The sequence below is a fragment of the Apus apus genome, chromosome 9, assembly GCF_020740795.1.
Source record: "Apus apus isolate bApuApu2 chromosome 9, bApuApu2.pri.cur, whole genome shotgun sequence".
Lineage (NCBI taxonomy): Eukaryota > Metazoa > Chordata > Aves > Apodiformes > Apodidae > Apus > Apus apus.
Genome location: NC_067290.1, coordinates 2,608,349 through 2,628,708, shown reverse-complemented (window position 1 = coordinate 2,628,708; position 20,360 = coordinate 2,608,349). Strand labels below are relative to the sequence as shown.

General features: G+C 39.0%; 2 protein-coding genes across 4 annotated transcripts in view; both read left to right on the top strand.

The window, feature by feature from the left end:
* TSEN2 (tRNA splicing endonuclease subunit 2) overlaps positions 1 to 20,360 on the top strand; it is a 603,350-nt gene that overhangs the window by 351,667 nt on the left and 231,323 nt on the right. The gene's annotated exons all lie outside the window — the stretch shown is intronic.
* Positions 1 to 20,360, top strand: part of SYN2 (synapsin II) — a 178,585-nt gene that overhangs the window by 68,300 nt on the left and 89,925 nt on the right. The window contains exons 4-5 of the mRNA XM_051627100.1: positions 712 to 868; positions 16,199 to 16,288. Of these exons, the coding sequence (XP_051483060.1) occupies positions 712 to 868; positions 16,199 to 16,288 (247 nt within the window). The remainder of the gene's footprint in view (positions 1 to 711; positions 869 to 16,198; positions 16,289 to 20,360) is intronic.

Genomic DNA, 20,360 nt, shown 5'->3' with positions numbered 1-20,360 from the left:
ACTGGTGACTCTGTGCTGTTGATTTATCTTCTATTTACCATAACCTTTCTTCAGTGAGTAAATGTCAGGGTTTGAGTGAGGTCTGATGGTGTCAGACTGTTCTCAAAGGTGTGTGATGCTAGGGCAAGGAGCCGTGGAGGTTGCAAAGGGAAGATCCTGGTTAGATACAAGAGAGTAAGAGGAAAATAAAGTGCAGTTATCAAAATGAATTTCTAAACTTTTAAGTGTCTTGACAGAAAGTTGAATTGTGATTATCTCCAGTTGTGGTATGATTCCTTTGGCAAGCAGCGGGGTTGCTTCATCTCTTACTGTCTTTAAAACAGCCTGACAGGAGTTGTTAAAGAAAAAAATTGTTCCTGAGAAGCTTAAGTTTCTGTCAGAGACATTTGGTTTTGGTTGTCATTGCTGAGGAGCTACTGCACATAAACTAAGAACATCCTCAGAATTTCTCTATATGATTTATTGTTAAGAAGGAAAAGAGCCTGAGAAGCCATCATAACGTGTCTCTCACAGTATTGGATGCTCATATTTTCTTAACTCTTCAGATTTTCCTAAAGCCATTATAATGATTCCTGTCTCGTAGCAGTCACCCTTGTTTTGAGCTCTTACTGCTTTTCTATCCATCAGCCAGACATTTTTCCCTTGGAAGATGTTGCAGTTGAAGGAAAAACCTTTTGACTGACGATTAGCACTGTATCTTTTCCTTCCCAGGTCCTTCAAGCCTGATTTTGTCCTGGTTCGACAACATTCATTCAGCATGGCGGAAAACGAAGATTTCCGTAACTTGATCATTGGAATGCAGTTTGCAGGCATCCCCAGTGTCAACTCTCTGGAGTCCATCTACAACTTCTGTGACAAACCTTGGGTGGTAAGTGATGTACCCCAAAATACTGCTGCTGCAAAACCAGTTAAGGACATCTGTTTGTTTCCTTGTTCCATTCCCTGTCAGGAATAGTGAGCATCAAACTGCAAAGTTACTCAGCAGAGGAGTGAAGCAATAGTGAAAGGAATAAAAAGTAAATTAAGATATTTAAAGTTGTTTTTTTTTTTTCAAAGAGCCAGTGTAGGCAGTGTGTGGGGATAGAGAAAAAAAATATTTGTAGTAATAATAAATGAGGAAACTAACAGAAAGCCTATGCATACTGACATACTTCCTCAACTGAGGAAAGTGTGTTTATTCACAATTTGTCTGGGAAAAGCAAGCTGAGAATGTTCTTCATATTTGTGGTTTTGAACGTAACTTAAAAAGACTTTTAGCCAGTGTTTTCCTCATGCCTGTGACATTTTTGGGGCTATACTTTAGCAAGGAAATGTGAAACTATTGGCTCCCTCGTTTGAAAGCTCTTTTCATAATCTTGTGCACATGGGATAGAGTTAGTTTTTTTGGTTACCCTTGGAGTAATGCAGTACACTGGAGAATCACTGGTATCTGCCAGCTCAGTGTAGAAGCCAGCACAGTTTTTCATTACATGCTGTGTAGGGATGGAGGCAGAATTTGGGTCTTTTTGGTTCATAGAGAACTAGATATTAGTAGCAATGGTTAAAATGTGGTGCTGCAAAAGCTGATTATCAATGGTGCAGTCACTGTTCCTATAACAGATATATTCAGTTGCCAAGAGCTAATGAAACTGTGCAGAATACCACTTGTTGTAAGTAGCTAAAGTGTCTTAATTTTTTCATCTAATGTCTGGGTAACAAAAGAACAGTTGTCAGTATTTTTCACACTGAAGGGAAGTTTTGCTGTAATACTTTTTATTGCCTTGAAGATGTTTATTTTTTCACACTTAGGATGAAAATCCCTCCAAAAAATTGTCAGTGGGTTTTAACATATACCTCTTGCAGCTGATTTTATCATACTTTTATGTTGCAGTAAACTAGAGTGGGGAATAAATAATTGATAGAGCATTTACAGCTTCTCAGAGTACATACTGTACATTGCTGAATCCATTACTTTGATACATCCCATTTTCTATGCTGTGTGGCATTTTTTAGTGCTTTGATTCATTGTATGCAATAAAGCTGGGTGGTGAAGCAGTAACAGTGGCATTTATATGCAAGAATGAGGCAATAAAAAGGAAATCAGTAATTCTTCCTTGTGCTGTTCTTCTGGTGGCCTTAGGGTCGTGGTGGTTCTTCCACTAAACCAGTGAAGAGATCTCTTTTCTTACAACTGGTCTTGTTGCACATCAGATTTCTGTGCTGATTTTTCACTTTCACAATAACAAGTGGGCATACCTGGGAGTTGTAGGAATACTCACTATAATAACTGGAAGACCCAGCAAAAGCAAATATAAAGTTACCTGTGTAAAAGAATTAAATAATGTTTCATATCCTTTTTTGTTCTACACCTCAAAAACAAATAATAAAGTACTGGGCTTAAAAGGTCTTATTTTAATTTAGAGTTATAACCATTTAAAAATAGTCTTGAATTATGGTAGAGCTTTTCTAAGGTGTGACATAACAGCTCATGATGAAATGGCTGTCTTCTGAATTACCATATCAGTATGTTGTTTTTTGCAGAAATTCTCCCTTTGCCTAAAATTTCAGTAGTTTTTCTCAGCCTGGATATGAATGAAATGGAAATATTTTTTCTTATGATCTGTCTTCTGAAGATAGAAAAGGATGATTTTTTTTTTCCCTTTGAGATTTTCTGCCTTGCCCCTTCTACATCTGACAGCCAGCATATATTTTGTTTGAAATACTTACATTTTGCGTAGCCTCAGCAAGAGTCCAATTCAGCTTTCTTAGCTATTTCCTCTCAGAAATAACAGTTCTACATTTTAAAGTGTCAGGTCACATGCTTAAAACTAGCATCTTTCACATTTTAATTCTCTTCTGTAGTTCCCTGACATGCTTTTCATTAAGGTGGATGATGGGGCAGGGCCTGAGTGTACATCCCCCACTGCAAGTCCTTGGGCAGTGGGGCTGAGTAGGCACCGTTCATGGGTTGTGAACAGGATCATCCTTTGCTCCACCAGGGCTGTCAGTTCTATGTTTAAACTACCTGTGACCTAGGCCTGCAAATGTGAGATCTTTCCCATTCTGAATCTGTGGTGGCACTTTAGTTGGTTCCTGCTTTAAAATGTGGAGGTTTAATTTGAGCACAAAAATAGCTTCTGTGCAAACACGAGGGGGCTTGTTTGGGCATTTAATTTGGAATATCCTGACTTCTGTTCTTTGTGGTAGTGGGAGATGTAGAGTAAACCACGTTCACACTAGAGCACCGTGAAACCTTCTAGGAAAGGTAAACACTGCAAGTCATGCAAACCTGTTTCAACCCATGCCCAGAATAAATACTCTGAGGGTAAAAATCCACTGATCCTTTGATTCAACCATTTTCATGAATGTTCAAATAATGCAGCAGAATCCAGGGACTGTTGGTTTTTGCCAACATGATCTCCCAGCTTGTTCAGTTGCCCCAACTCATACCCAGCCTGTGTGCAGCCCCTGCTGCAAACCATAGGATAGTTTGGGCTGCCCCGTGGTGCACTCCTCAAGCTGGTGCTGCAGGCTTGCAGGAAGCATAAAACCCCCCTTGATGCCCACCCATACTGTGCTGCTAGAGGTGCTTTAGGCCAGGGACTCAAACAGTGTTCCCCACTGTTAAGGTGACACATACTGAAGCTGAACTGATACGAACTTTGTTAAACTGTAACTAGAAAAAAATAGCAGAATCATTCTGCAAGTTCCTTGGTCAGAAACCAGTTCAACACTTAGAGCACTGATTAAAGCTTTTGAGACACAATCCCTGCCAGTTTTGCAGTAGTGCAGGTAAGCAAGTGTGTGCTCAGATATACCATGGATCAGCCCCCTTTTCTCCTAGCATGTAAAGGATGGTTTCAGGACAATTCCTTTGTTAACACAGATGATCTGGTGCTCTTATGAAAGCTATTTCTGTAAAAAATTACAAGTTCAGAAGCCTTATGAAAAATGAGAAATCAGACCTCTACCTAAAGCCATAAGTGACAACCTTTTAAGTGATGAGAAATAGATTGACTTTCTTGCAGGTAAAATGTGAGTGGCAAAGTGAAGTGAAATCTCTGTAAGAGCAGAAGTAATAGTAGGGTGTCATGGGCAATTGCTCTTACGTACATCAGTGTAAAATAGAAGGAGTATAAAGTTGTTAGGAGGTGAAGTCAGAAAACAGACTAGTTACGAAAGAGCTGTGAAATAAAATGAGAGTTAGAATCCAACATAGAAGATCTTTGGTTTCTAAATGACTGTTCTTCAGAGTACTCTTTTTAGCACGTCCATCTCCAGAGTCCCAGCATCTCTTCTCAACCTGAGGGCAGGTTCACACCCTGCCATAGAAGTGGATGCAATTGCCCTTAATTATTCAGCAGAACTCTTTTCACATTGTGTCTGCAGATGCACCTGGGTTTTGGTGCCTTTGCCAATAGCCAGCCAGAAAAACTGTGTTTCATCTGAGGGATGTTATTGAAAGGTGGGGGTGTGGTAGGAAGGTTGCCAGGAACATGCTAAAAACATTTCTGAAAACAAGTCTTAAAGCTTGTGTTTTCCAGTGTCAGGACACACATAGTTCCTTCACGATCATGTCAGAAGTTCAGAGCACCATATAACCCATTTGGAAATTTAGGGTGCTAGCAACCATGGCAAATAAAATACTGAAATGAATGTGTATGGTGAGATGTTTGCATACTGAAATATGATAATTATTTTGGGTACTACACTACTCCTGTTATTTCACTTCTGTGATAATGTCAGTTTGGAAAGGACCTCAGGGATCATCTTGTCCAACCTTTCTAGGTACTACTGTAGTTTATATGAGAAGGCTCAACACCCTGTCAAGCTGAGACTTAGAACTGTCCAATGTGGGGGTTAAAAGTAAAGAGAAGGAAAAACAAAAAATAATTACCCAAAGTTATGATTTGACAGTATTTAATGTAGCAGTCTAGACATTTTATCATTTCTATTTTCCTTTTAAAAATGTCATTCAAGAAATAAGTGAGACATCCCTCAGCTCAGGGTTTTGAGGTTGTTTTTGATAGTACACGATGTAAGTAAGTGAAGTCAGTAATTGTAGAGGTCAGAATTAACTGGAAAATGTGCTGGTAATGACAGCTTGCAGTAATAGGTGCAGTAATCATGCTTATGATTCAGGCTGGGGGAATAATATTTAAAAAAACAAAAAGCAAAGCTAATTTCAGGTGTATTGGGTTGAATTTAAAAAATGATTCTTCTGTCCTGCATGCCTCTTTTTGCATACTTCCTATTGAGATTTGTGTGAAGTTTGCATGCTTAGGTGGTTACATTTGTTGAACCCTGCACTTGATTTTTAGCTTCAGTTGCAAATCTGGGTGACCCCTGCACAGTGTGTAGCAGGGTGCCCATCAGGGGAGCCCTGCAGGGAGGCAGAGCTCATTGCTGGGTGCACTAGATGTGCAGGCTTTTGGACTGACTTGTCAGGGACTGCAGGGTCAATGGCCGTGGCTGCTTGAGACAGAACCCTTCAGGTGAACCCAGACTGGGAGGTACTAATTACATGCAGTGTAGGAGCTGGATTGCTGCTCCTAGGTTCAGCTGCTGATAGGCATCTCAACACTGCAGAGATTACAGAATTGCTGCAGTTGTTGAAGAGGGAGAAAATTCTCGTAAAATCAGCCCTGTTCTGTGATAGCAGTTCTGCTTTCTTCACTGTAGAGGGAAAACAGCAGCATCCATAGCTGGCTGCAAATCTGTTCCCTTCTTAGTGTGCCTTCGGAGGCTACACAACAATGGTTGGCTTCAAGGATCTGCTGATACATTAATTACACTTTTGCTCTGCTGAAGGAGATGGCACAACCTACAATGTCATGATGGGTCTACAAAAAATGTTTGTGAGCAGTGACCTTAGTTAGCTGCTGCTATGCTGGTGGAAAAGTCTGTATTGAGCTTGTCACACTGACATGGCGTGATCATGGAGGGGATGTGGAAAGCTCAGAGTAGGGTGTTCAAACTGCTGGAGAACTGAGACAGCTTGTGAAGAGACATGGGGCAGTGCATGGATGGGGAAGCTGGCACTGGGCAGGCCTGGCCTCCAGTGGGCTAGACTCTGTTGGCATACTGGAAAACCAATACATTGGTTCAGTAACATGGGAAATACAGGGAAAAAAATGGGAACTTGTCTTCTGGTTGAAAGCTGGCAGAGAGGAATTGTGGCCCAGAAGACAGGTACATCTGTCAGCTGCAAAGACAGCTGAAAGATCCTGGCATTTTTTACATAGAGCTCCAGATGTGAATCCATCCAGTGCTGAAACATCTTCAAAAGGTCTCTGGGACTTTATGTGCTTTATTGTGGGAATTTGCTGTTATTAGGGGTTTTAAATGTAAGAGAAGTGCCATAGAACACTTTTGTTATGCCAAAGTTTATTTCCTTGCTCATCTGCAGCCATTCTGAGGGAAGGCTGGTTATTGCTTTTCCTTTTGTCAAACTCAGTATTGTTGGTAATCTCACATTCCTTGTTTGTTGTTTTTTTTTCCCTACAGTTTGGGAGTGAACAGCCAAATATAGTCTGCAAGTTTGTTGACGTTTTTCACTCCTATTGCCAAGCTTACATAATTCTATGCCTTCATGCGCTGTATTTTGCTTTGCATTTCTTTTGCAGATGCTTTTCTACTTACTCCATCTTTCCCCTCTTACTGAACAGTTCATTTCTCTCTTCTCACCTTGCTTTCTTTGCAAGGTTGGTTTCACTGCCCTTGGCTGCTTTCTGTAGGTATTAGTGTTCTCCCCCCGTGTTGTTTTCCTCTCCTTCGTGTGTTGCTGTTAGAAGCTGCATTCCTGTGATTTTCCCTGTTCAAACTATACTTCAATAATCTTGAGCACCAGATTGGGGCACTGGCAGGAAACTGGCAGGCTCTCTGCAGGAAGGAGCATATCAAAGAAATGAGCTTTCTCCATGCCAGCTTCCTGTTGCCACAGGTTATTGAAGCTCTGCTAATAAGGAGACACAACCACACAGATGAGTTTCAATATTGTGTCAAATTATCTCCTGGAGAATGAATAACAAATAAAATGAATGTGTGCCAGAAGAAAAGTCTTTTGCAAACCTATTTACTGTAAATGTATGAGACCTTTCAGTGCTGTTCCATGTCTGTCTTAGAGAAAGAAATAATAAATTTCTAACGGAATATTTCTTGCACTATAAGAAAATTCTGTGCTTTTAGCCAAAACTAAATAATGCTGAACCCCAGGCTAGAATTTGGCTGGTTGTTGCCCTTCTCTCTGTGCCAGAGGGAATCTTACTGAAGGTCAGGGCTAAAGAATTGTACATCTGCAACCTGGCTTCAGCTCACATGGGGAAAACATTGAGGGATCTTCAGATTTAATGTCTGTAAACATTATAAATCTTTTAAAAGTTAGGAGCTGTATGTTAGTGGCTGTAGGGTTTATGTATTTTGTTAGATGAAACCTAGAACCAGCCCTGAGCTTTCTTGTTTCAACCATTCTGGCAAGACTGATCTACTTGATTGGTAACGACAAGAACACTGGGCCACCCAAACAGGTTGTCTAGTGGCTTTTTCCTAAATTCTGCATTAGGAAGCTACTAACAAATTCAATTTGCCTTTTTGCAAGTATTGGCATGAATGGTAGAGGTCTTTCTAAAACTGGTGTTGGGGCTTTTATTCATTGGAAGGGTATTGGATTTACAGGTGTACTGAGGGCAGCCACGTGTGTATCTATAGGGCAGCCAGGGAACTAACTGTCCACATGTGCTATTCTTCCAGCACTGATCCCAGCAGAACTTTCTTAAGCAGAAAAAACTGTAGTTGAATTCTGTCAGGCAATGAAGACTTTGGCCTCTTTGCTCAGTCTGCCAGTTAGAGCAAAGCACGTTGATGGATTTGTAGTGCAAGAGCTGAAAGTAAATGCACAAAACTGTGTCAGAAGGAAGGTGAAAACACTTTAAGCTTTTAGTCACAAGACAATTTACTGGTAATTTTGAATATTAAATAAAGTTCATAAATAATTACTAATATAATGTATAACAAAGAAATCTAAATACATTAAACCTGACAGTGTGTTGTCCTCTTTACACCTCTTTATAGAGCTATTTTAAGTTTAACCTATTCTTGCAATAGAAAGGGAACATTAGAGTCTTATTAAATGATTTTGCTTTCCTAAAATATGTAAGCTCACTTGAAATTCCTTTAAAAAAAGCAGAGACTCTTAAATCATGAGTATACCTCAGTGGGATAATGGTTTGCTTTCTGTTCCATACAGCAAGCAGTTCTTACTGCTCCACATTCCTCAATCTTTACTTTAACTATGATATACTTTATATATAAACTTGAGTACATACTGTTCTTTGACCAGCACTTACTGTCATGAGGCCAATTGAATGCCATACGTAAACTCAGGTTTTGTTACTGCATTCTTGAATTTTGTGCTAGGTTGTTGTCCCTTTGCCCTGTTCTTATGTGCAGCAGTTACAGATTTTAATTGCATTGAACACTTCTAGTGGCAGAAAATTGAAACAGACTTTTAACCATTTCTTACCTTTTACTGAAACTTTATTAAAAGAAAGGCTGTCAGATTAATCAGAAAACCAGGACTGTGAAGCTGTGGTTTGTGTCCTTTGTATTATCTGCTGTTCCTGCTACAGTATTGAAATTCAGAAACACTCATTTGTACTTGCTTAAGTCAAATATCTGTAACTGAAGGTCAGATTATGAAAATTAAATTTGATTTCTTGTGCAATCTGAGTATTTCATTCAAAAGGAAACCTCTGTGTTACATTCCTTGTGGCAGTACCTAAGATGATGACTTTTTCCAGCCAAAATACACGTAGAGATTGTATCTGCTGCTTTTATGTAAGATGACAGTGACTTAGTGATGAGGAGAATCTGGGGACTAGACTCCCCTTCCTGGAAGAGGAATTTGTCACCCTTCCAGGAAAGTCCCTCCCATTGTGCTGGCTCCTCCATCCCAATCCCCCCCTCCCTCCTGTCCCCACTCTCCCTCTGCACATTATTGTTCTCCCGCATTATCTTCAAAATCCCCACCAGTGCAGCTGTTGCCCTCTGATGGCCTTGCTGTCCTTCCTTTAGGTTTAGCTTCTCTTCTTCACTCCAGTTCACAGCTGAAATGGGTGCAAGGTGTACTGGTCCTTGTTTCTTTCATGAGGGGTCAAAACTAACATACTATATCTGTAGCTTCTTTTATGAAACATTGCAGAGTTTGGATGCTGACCTTTGGCTTTCTGTGCTAGGCTTAAAAGAGAGTGTGTTGGGGAATGTTATTATACCATTGAGCTTTGCTGGTGGATCATTTGAGGAAAAGTGTTTCAGATTTCCTTATCTTGCTGAAGTGAGGGAAACTTCTCAGGCCAGAAAGGCCCACGTAGGTAAGAAGCCCAGTTTAAATTCTGTGAATAAAGCTGTGGATACACATGATTGTATCTATGTACAATTTAAGAGAAAGGAAAAAAAAAATTATTTTAACCATATGTTTAGCTTTGAAATGGGATTAACTTCCTACTCCGGTGGTTAAGTACATAAACACTGCTTTGTTTCTAAGGATAACGTCATAGAGACACATCTGAACACCTGCACAAAATGTAATGAACTACAAGACTCCTTAACAAGGAATGTGGGAGACCTGTATCTGCAGAAACCCAGTTTGCATTAAAAGAAAGATTTTTCTCCTCTACTGTGAAGTTTCATTGAATTGAGTGTTTTTCTGAAAGCTTGTCATTTTAACTGGAAAGTGTCAGGATCGTCGTATCTCCACAAACTGTTAACATCTCTTTTTATTGTCATGAGCCTCAAACTCTTGAGAAGTGCTGAAGCACATGCCCAAATCCCATGAAAATAAACAGGTGCACAAATGTTTCCTTGCAGAGGACTCTGAACTCCATGTTCCCATAATAGTGGAATAAACTGCACATTCCCACTTCTGCCAAGTGCACCCAAGAAGGAGTCATCATAGCTTTTATTTGAGTAACTCATCCTATAAACTTCTCTTCATTCTGAAATAAAAAGTTCCAGAAGGCTTCTTGATCTAGGCCTCAGGGTACTAATTTTCAGTAATTCTTTCATAACAGACATGTCTTGATCTGTTTTCTACCTCCTATCCTCATTTTTCCTTCATTTTAATCCACATCTTCCTTAAGTCTCACTTTCCTCACTGTTTACACATTTTGTCACTGTCTCTTTCATTAGCCAAGGTGCTTGTCATTGCCAGATGCCTTGCTACCCAACTTTGCAAGCCCAGATGAAAAGTGTTTGTCTCTGACAGTGATCCTCTTTTAGTTGTTTTTCTTGGTGGTTTTTGTGGGTTTGGTTTTGGTTTTTTGTTTGTTTGTTTTAAATCCTGCTTTTCAAACTGTTGCAGAAAACATTTTCTTTTCCTCTGATGGATGCATTCTGGTAATTTGTAACTAAGAGCTCTATGCAGCTCTTCCAAATTAATGAGAGTTGGTTTTTTTAGTGACTTTTTTTTTTTTTAATCCTGTAGAAATTCTTAATGGTTTGTATAACTCATCAGATGTAATTCTGATGTAAAAATATTCCAGCAGTTAATTCCAGCATTGATTAGCAACTGAAGAGACGTGCCCCTGAGGACAGGTGCAGAGCCCAAAGAAATGCCTTTGGAAATTCTGGGTAATATAAAGCAGAGACACCCAAAGGTTCTGGGAAGGGTCACCACAATCCACCCAGGCTTAGTAGCTCCATCTTAGTAGATGTAGAGAGTACCCTCTGGAGGGAGCTGGAGATAAAGAAGGTGAGGAGGTACCAGCTGCAGTCAGAGGTGGAGGGGAGAAGTGCTGCTAGTCCCAGAGTCAAGCAGCAGGATTTGAATAAAAAATGCAGTGGGAGTTTGCAGCTTAGATTTGTTAGGCAGAGAACATCATCATGTTCTTGTGTGAGACTGGGGTGCAAAAGGGTTAGGAAGCAACTTTGTGTTGCAAAAATACCGCTTGAAAGATGATGCGGAGTCCATGTATGTTATCTTTCCATTCATAGCCCAACAGTGTTGTCTTTGGCTCTGCCTTGTAATAATGGTAAACTACTGGAGGAACATCAAGTTTTTCTGTCAGTTCCCATCTTTTCTCTCTTCTGTTAATGTGCCCAAACTGATTTGTAGGCAACGTGTCATTGTTCAGTTGCTGTGTCGGAGTTTGAATTGACTTGGAAACTCTGAATCCTTTCATTAAGTTGTCTGTCAGCTCCTGCTGACAGGCAGAGGATCATAAGCCATGGTCAGCAGGCTGTTCCCCTGAATTCTCATGCTAGGTAGCAAACAGCAAATCAAATGTGTGTGTACTCAGCCTTCTGGAAAAGTGTTTACCGTTTGCTAGACCTTAATAAAAGAAATGTAGACCAATTGCAACAAACAACATACTATGAAGAGCATAAAAAGAGTAACACAAATACTTCCCAGGCAATAGTAATGAAAAAAAAATATATTGAAACCCACAAAGAGAAAAACAAACTTTTAAAATTCAGGCATAGTGGAAAACCTTGGCTAAAGAAAATTGAGTGTGTGTGTGTCAAATGTACCCTCCCAGCCCCTTCCACACAACTGCTTCATCACTGCTCCCTCTGAAGGACCTACAATGTTTGTCTCTCAATCTGTTGGCTAGCAAGGACTCCTGACCTGTTTGTGCTTGTGGAACTTGGTCTGTGCTTTGGAACATCTCTAACTCTTACAAGGAAATAATGTTTTTCTGCAATGGCCAGCCACATTTCTGAGCCTCAGCATAAAAACTGACATTTCAGCCTAAAAATAGACTTCAGGATGTTTTCTGTGGTGCTCTCTGAAGGGGACAAAAACATCAGCATGTTATTTTCATTATTAGCTTCCTAACAGAAAAGTAACATAAACCAGCCTATAACATAAACCAGCTCCTTTTCCAGCTTCATTACCTACAGACCCTACAGGAGATGCCTGCAGGTTGTTACAGGGAGAAGGGAACTTTGTGCATTGAAAGGGAAAATCCAAATGCTGAGGCCCCCATCCATGCTCGTGTGGAATAATATAATATATATATGGATTCAGACATCAGTTCCCTCTACCCCATTTCCATGGCAAGCCATCTTTCATCAGTTCTTAGTCTTACAAAGGAATGATTTGAGTATAGAGTAGAATGAAACTTTGTATAAATGTTTGATCAGCATAACAACCTGATCTTTAAACTGTTTTGCATCATCTGCTTTTAATTAATACATGTTCAAAGAAAGCTGGCAGCAACACTGAATATTGAGATGGTACTAGAAACTTAGAAATTCTTATAGTAAGTTCACCCACAAGCACTGATACACATTTAATATGTTTGGTAAAAGGCAAATTTATATATGGGAATAAGTATATTTGAGCAGCCTGGTCTAGTGGAAGGTCTCCCTGCTCATGCAGGTGAGTTAGAACTAGATGAGCTTTAAGGTCCCTTCCAACCCAAACTATTCTGTGTTTCTATGAAATCCAGAAGTAAACCAGTATTGCTTTGCATTTCTTCACTCTGGAGTTGTGTCTGCACCTTAGAGAGGTCAAAGATCAGTTAAATCTGAACTAAAAGCACCATTGTTTAGTGACAGGGATTCAAAAAGTGTCCAAACATCAAAGTTTTCCTGTTTCCCTAGTCCTACAGAATGCCAGCTCATCTGGTTTGGGGAGACAGACTATCCAGTGAAGTTTGTGATCATTGTGGTTGTTACCATGAAGTATTAGATTGCTGGTTGGAGTTCTTCCACTATCAGCAGGTGCAGCTTTACCTTGTGAAGAGCACAGATAATGAACAGTCAAAAAAAAAAAAAAAAAAAAAAAGGAAAATATCTGACAGAAAAATATTTATAATACCCAGCTCAGTGGTACTTCCCTGATGGGGGAGCAGCTGTTTGGGCAACTGTGAAGTAGGTTGTTGCATGAAAATTTTATTCAACATACCAGGGAATTCTCCACTAGAATGGACAATGAGATATTCAGTCTGGTGAGAGAGATTAGGAGCTTGCTGGAATTAAAGGTGGCACAAAGCACCATCTGGAGCAATTAATTTTAAATACCATATCTAGTTATCTTTGAGGAAGAAGTTTGTACAGGAGAAAATCTGAGCATTTCTTAATTACAGAGCATGCAATTAAGCACATTTTAAGTCCTCTAAAGTGATAAGCAAAGTCATTAGTAAAATCTTTATGAAGTTAGCAAAGTTATTTTGTGTACCTCTGCACTGCTTGGGTACAGTACAGTCTGTGAAGTCAAATTTATAGTGTTCTGCTCTTTATGTGATGAAACCCCATTAAGCTTTTCTTTATCAGTGTATTTCTGTGTCATACTTTGTTGGAGAGAAGAGAAAGTACAGCTGGTGCCTTCCTGTTCTTTATGGTGGAACAATCCATAGGCCTGGATGTGAAAGCATTTAATCCCCAGTAGGAAAGAAAAGAGCAGACATTACACGGGGTGTTACAAAATCTCACTATTTTCCCTTAAAAATATAGTCTGAAAACCATAAATATATGTACCTGAGAATATCTCTCTTTGAGCTGCAAAGAAGAATCAAAGTTTGAAAATAAGAATTAAATCCAGCTCGCTAAAATAAGAGCTAAAAGACCTTTTTTCTACTTTTTTTTTAAAGATGTTGAAAAGACTGCTGCTGAAATACCAAACTCTGAGTTTCTTTTTTTAAATAATTGTTACAATCACTCACAGTTCTCATCATCTTAACTACTGAGTGGCTCTGCCAGTGTTCTCTGTTTCATGAACACCCTGTATTTGATAATATTCAGTGGTGGATTAAGATAGTATTTCAGTAGTTTATCATCTAATAAGATTATACTCTTGCCCAAGGAAGAATTTTATAAACTTTACATTTATTTAAAGGTGTAACTTAAGGTTATATTAGCTAGACCAGTAGAGCAAACCATTTTCCAAACTCAAATCAAGGCAAAGCATTAATAAGGGTTTGGTGTTTTTTTTTTCTTTTGAATGAAGTCTAAAAAATATTAAATCAAACTTGTTATTGTAGTTTCCAGCAGACCTTTACAACCTGGTTTGGATAGAAAAGCAGGCAGGGAGATATTCTGTATTCAGCTTTCAGCCTGTTTGTAAGCTCTGTCTAGCTTCCAAAGTGTCCAGGGACAACAGGATTTTCAGAAGTGGTCTGTTATTTCAGTATGTATACATACTTCAGTATGTATAACTGATGTTTGTTTTGTTCAGCTGCTCCAAAGGAAAATATAAAAAAGATATAATCCAAATCACCCTTACAAACTTGATAAAAGCTCATTAAAACATAGATTAAATTCTTTTTCAGAAATTGCTCAGTAAGAATCAGCGAAAGTAAGAAATACTTAAAGCAGTTTAAAGATGTGCAGTTAGAACACCAAAATTTTATGTGAATTTGGGTTGAATTTATCAAGTTGCTTCCTTGGGAGAGACAAGTTTGACTAGAGGTTCATAAGTTTGCGGGGACACTGGGGAAGCAGTGTCCCAGCAGGGGCAAAGGGTACATCATTCCCCCCAGCTGTGGAAAATTAGTTTCCTCCCCTGCCTCAGGAGATTTAAACCTGCATTTCCTTCGTGGTACATGTGTATTATCTGTGGTTAATAATATTTTAAGTAAGCAGTTGTTAGTATTCATCTGAATCCTAGCTTTCTTAACTCTTGAGTGAATGCCACAGCCCCTACCAAGTGTCAGTTCCACCCTGTCCTTTCCTTGCTTTCAGTGAAAATTGAAAAGAAAATAAGGAAAGAAGCAAAGGAAATACAACCATATTATTTTCTTTGTAAAGGTTTTTACTTAAAGGTAGGTGAATTGATTCATTTTAACATAACAATTATTAGGCCAAAATCCTGAATTTGCTTATGAAATCCTGAATTTGCTTATGAAATCCTGAATTTGCTTATGAAATCCTGAATTTGGATCTTGGAATAGAACAGCAATAAAGTGTAAGTTGTCAGGAATCCTGTTCGCAAGCCACTTTATTTTGGTAGCTGTGATGATATTTCCTTTCCTTGAGGTTTGTTTTGTATAGCACACTATCCAACTAGAATTTCCTAAGCCTTCAGTGAAGACTACTCATCATTAAGGTATTTTCCACTGAACTTCAAAATTTAAATATATGTTTTAACCAAACCAAAGTAAACACCACTGAATTAAAGAAATTCTTTCTGCCAGCTGGAAATATGATGCAAAGTTTTCATAATTTTTTCCCCTCTTCAAACAGTTTTTACTCTCCCTACACCCTAAATTGCATTAACAGAGCAGGTATTTGATCAAACTGCACTATGGACAGAGTTCCATTGTTCTTTGCTTTTTTTCCCTGTTTGGAACCAGCAAATCCCACCATTCAAGCTGTTGTGCTAAGTTGTTTATGTCTCATGTTGGCATCATGACAATTAAACACATCACAGGCATGTACAAGCCAGAGCTTTGGAGTCCTGGAACAATAGTGGTCTTTTGTCTGCCAAAGGCATCTTGCTCCCTGGAAACCTCACTTGCCAAACTGTGATTTAAAGAGTGATTTAGTTTCTGAACTCTTAGAAGAGTTGATCTGTCCACTGAAGAGAACGGCCCCGAAATACATTTCTGTTTAATGAAGAATTCTTTGTCTTGTGTTTCAGTGTTGTTTTGCTTTCTGTGTCAAGTTACTGCAGCCCAACATATAGGTAGATTGGATATGTCAGAGAAAGAGCCCAGGAAGAAAACGTGAATAGAAGTGCCAGTACCATGTAGCTGTTTAATGATTGTGGAAGAAGGGCTGTGTGGCTATGGTACCTGTCTAGAGCCTAGGAATTCCAAGTTCTCTTGTTGTTCTTCAACTGACTTGTTACATATGACATAGCTCTGCCTTTTAAGTTTTCCACTTTAGCAAAATTTCAATGTCAATGAGGCTAAGTTAGTGTGAAATCTGTCTGATTTCTCATTAAAGATGGTAGAAAATGGACAATTACAATTATTTTAGTATCACAAAATCAGCTTAAACTATGCAGACTACGAGGTATCTGAAAACCACTACTCCAGTGTATTACAACTTCTGTCCGTGTGAAGGCATAGCCCTCAGGGGGGTTGTTCTTTGCTGATCTGTGGATGAAGTTACAGCTTGGGTGCATTAAGGTGTGCATGGGAGAGAGAAAGTGTGCAATGTGTATGTGTTTATTGAGTGTGTGACACAGAGAAGACAAGGAGCAAGATGAGAGTGTGAGATAATTTTGATAGAATGTAGTTTCTTCCTAACCCTTTTGTTTTGCTTTATTTTACAGTTTGCTCAGCTGGTGTCTGTCTACAAAACTTTGGGTCCAGAGAAGTTCCCTTTAATTGAGCAAACATTCTATCCAAATCACAAGGAAATGGTACGTGCAAAAAACAATTCTAAATTTACTGTCTCTGTAAAACAGGAACTGTAAACACACATTTTATTTCCCATATTTACTGCCTGTTTTAAAAGTAATTTTGGAAGCTTTCAGAGGGATGATACTGGGTGACCACTTGAAAGCACTGTGATGGTTAACTGAAGATTTTCAGATGTGAAGGTAGTAATTTTTCAGCTAACCAGCTTCAGATCTTGAAGAGATTAAATGCTTATAAAGGACATAGCACAACTATTAAAGCACGAGCTGCTTTTATGGTTTGTTTTCAACATAGGTCTTTATGGTATGTTCCAAGTGCTTATTATCTCTGTAGATGAGGCACAAGGCTGTGTGCCTGTCAGTGTACAGCTTTGAACTCATCTAAAATCAGGGTATTTCTGAGGTGTGGTCTTCATGTACCTGAGCTGACGTTGTTTCCCAGTCCTTTATAGACATCAATGCATTCATAATGTACCAGTCATGGCCTTTGTTTCTGACCTGTCTTATGCTGCAGCCTGTTCTTTTTTTCTTTTCTTACAATTTATAAACATGAAGTCTTTCCTGAGTCTATTTCTTTAGAGGAACTGCTTTCAGCATGGAGGGGAACTGGAGGGGGGCTGTTTGCTGGCTGTATATATAGAGTAGCAGAGGAGCATCAGTTCTTTCTAGAATTTAATCCATTCAGCATGTCACACAGCAGTGTGTCAAGTAGCAGTGCCAGCTGCTTGTGTAAGGTCCCCACACTGTACTAGCCCTTTGTTATCATAGGTGGCATCTAAGAGAAGCCTCAGTGACAGCAGTTGACTAAGATGTCTTCTAAAGTTGTCTTTCTGCCACGTCTCTCTCATCTTTTGGTGATAAATGCAGGGTGGTGCAGTTCTGCTGGATGTTTGGATGTGTTGCAAGAGTGGCAGGATGGCTCTTCATACTGCTTTCCTGGTTCTCTCTGGCTTCTTTGGAATATTAACTCACAGATGATTCCACTCCCTTTGTGGCATATGACACTTCTGAAAAGAGCTTTCGCTACAGTTGTGTACTTAGTGAATTGCTACACAGAAGTTTTGTAGTGCCAAAGGAGAATGGTTCTGATCTGGAGGGGCAGGTCTAAGTATTGTCCCACACAGTTCTTCTCAGAATGGTAGGGGGTGATGATGGATTTGTCAGGAAAGTATACAACTTCATAAAAATTCGATTTATTTTTTTTTCATGCAAAGGAAGGTTTTGTGCCTTGGGCTTCATTCATAGCAGTGGAGAAGCAGAACCACATCTCAAGTTTTACAATATGCTTTTCTAAAATGGTAATGAATTTAAAATCTCTGTCTTCCAGAGAATGGCCAAGATTAAAGCTGGTTTATAATTTCCTGCACACAATTTATTGTTCCTTCTTCGTTATTTTATCAGCCATTATTCAGGCTCCCCAGGGAAGTGATCATGGCCCCAAACCTGCCAGAGCTCAAGGAGCATCTGGATGATGCTCTTGGCCATATGGTTTAGAGTTAGGTAGTCCTGCAAGGAGCAGGGATCTGGGCTGCATCGTCCTTGGGGATCCCTTCCAGCTTGAGATACTCTGTGCTTCTCTGGTGTTGTTAAAAAGCAGGCCTTTTTAATGCATTGCTAAATTGCAGTATGTAGAAACAAAGAAAATATCCTTTGATTTTGGGACCAGAATTAATGTGTTTGCTTTTAATTTCTACATAGTAAGGCCCTGTAGTGGGTCTGCCAGTTCAGCTGCAAGCTGCTGTCTTGAACAAGTGATTCAATTCACGTTCAGTTACTGAACGCAAACAAGAAACTGTTTATAATGCATATTTTGCCTCAGAGTATAACAAATATTTGAGTGGTTCCCCCCCAACCCCCTTCATTCCTCGGCATTCTTCATTAATACTGTAATAACTGATTGTGCTAAATGAAGCTCATTGCCTTGTTTTTCTTTCTGAAGAAATTATTTGCAACTTTGCAGCTTGAAGAGTAATCGGGCAACGTGGTACAAGTTACATCTTATTCAGATTTCTAGAATGGGTTGCAAAATGGTTGGAATAGCAAGGTCTTCTAGTTGAGGGTTTGAAATCATATTGTGCTGGTTAAATTTTGTTGGTTTTTAAACAGTTTATTAATAGCTGGCCTCATTTGCGTTTACTTTTACAGAATTTGGTATTTACAGTTTAAAATAATTTTTGGTAGTTCCACTTCTGTTCCCTCCCTATTCTCCACATCATAATTTGGAGCTCTCTCTCCCTCCCCAGTGCAAACCAGTTGGGGGGTTGTGGAGGGGAGCAAGGGAATCTCCAAATCCCTGTAGGTTGTGTGTTCAGCTCAGCATGCCAGAGGGGCTGTTGTGCTTGTTTCTTCTGCTTCTTTCATGCTATGAGGATCACTTGTGCTGAGTCCTTAGCCAGTAATAAAAGGTAAATAAACAAAGATGCCATTCTTTTGTGTAAAAATGGAGCTGCTTTAATGAAACACTTTTTGAAACAGAAACATTCATCCCAGACTGATTAAAACTATACAAAAAGCTGTAAGGCTTTTTGAACTCATTGCTAGTTGAGTCATATCTACAGCCTTTCCCTCAGTAATTAGTTCCCTTTATTTCACTACATTCCCACCTCCCATGTTCTCTGTCATGAAAAAAAAAAAACAACCCTGGCTTTTTCAACACAATTGTTGGACAATTTAATTAAAACTTAACTGGAACATTGAGAAAAAGTCAGCAATCCTGAAGGTGGATATTTTCCACCATTCACCTGTACAGTCTCCCTTTTCACTCTTTTCCCTACTCATATCATAAATCACATAATTTTCAAATTAAAGTCAAGTGTTGTGCCAGGCTATACTTCTGCTCTAACCTTTCCTGTGGTACATACAGAGTTTCGAGGAGTAAAAATGAAATGCTGTAGAAAGAATCTGCTGTTGATAATATATCAATGCCACTACAGGAAAAATCTTGATAGGAAAAGAACATACTTGGAATCTTGCATTATAGTGAATCATTTTCATAATCTTGATCAGTGCTGAATCTCAGGGAAAATAGAAACTTATTCTGAGAGGGTTTTTTGTAAGGCTTTTCTTTGCTATATTTATTGATATGAGGAAAAAAAATATCTCTTTGTTCCATTCATTGTGGGAATTTATCCAAATTTATGCTCAGACAGAAATCAAACTGGGTGGCCATTCGCCTTGAAACACCTCATGTGGGATATTTTATGGCAGGTCAAGTATAAAAGGCTTTTGAACTAATTATGGCATACAATTCATCTAAGAGTTAGCTCATAGATATCAAAGGAAACATTTCTTTTCACAAGGCACATAAGGAAGGCAATCTGAGGTGGTTTAGTTGAGTTTAAGGTCTGCTTACTATAAAACTGAAATAGAAACAGAACAATGTTGAGTTAAAAACCAGAAACAACTGCTACACTGTCCATACACTGAATATTAATTAGCCATGTGCTTGATTTAGACTTGGTATGATTATTAAGCTCTTGCAGGCTTGTCCAGGAGTTGTTTTGGTTTGACACGAGGAAATAAGGTCTGGTTTTTAAGTCTTTCTGTAAATTAGTAATGAAAAGGCATAACACTGACAGTAAATAGCACTGTCAATATTGTCTCTGCAATATCAATTCCTTTTTGGAAGAGATGTAGCACTTTAATTTCATTTTTAAGTATTCATAAGTCATCTATGGTCCAAACTAGTGTTAGGTAATTCTTTTTCTCTTTAGCAAAGCAGAAAATGAGCTAGACTTTCCATGGGGCAGCACAAACGTATGTTGTGTTAATTTAGGACTGTAAATTAAACCAGCAAAACTGATTTACAGTAAATAAAAAGTGCAGTAATGACTATTAAGGGACATCTATTCCTCAAAGGAACAGTGGCCTGCCTTCCTGTTGGCCTTCACCATTTGCACTTCATTGGCCTTGCATAAGTTTAGCCACAAAAAAAAAAAAAAGGGAAAGTACTCTGTTGTCTGTCCTTCAGATATGGATTCATGCCATTGTCAAAATAAACATTAGAAACACACAAACAAAAATATGTCACAAAAATAATTTATACAGGGTTTTTTGCAAGCATACACGATCTATC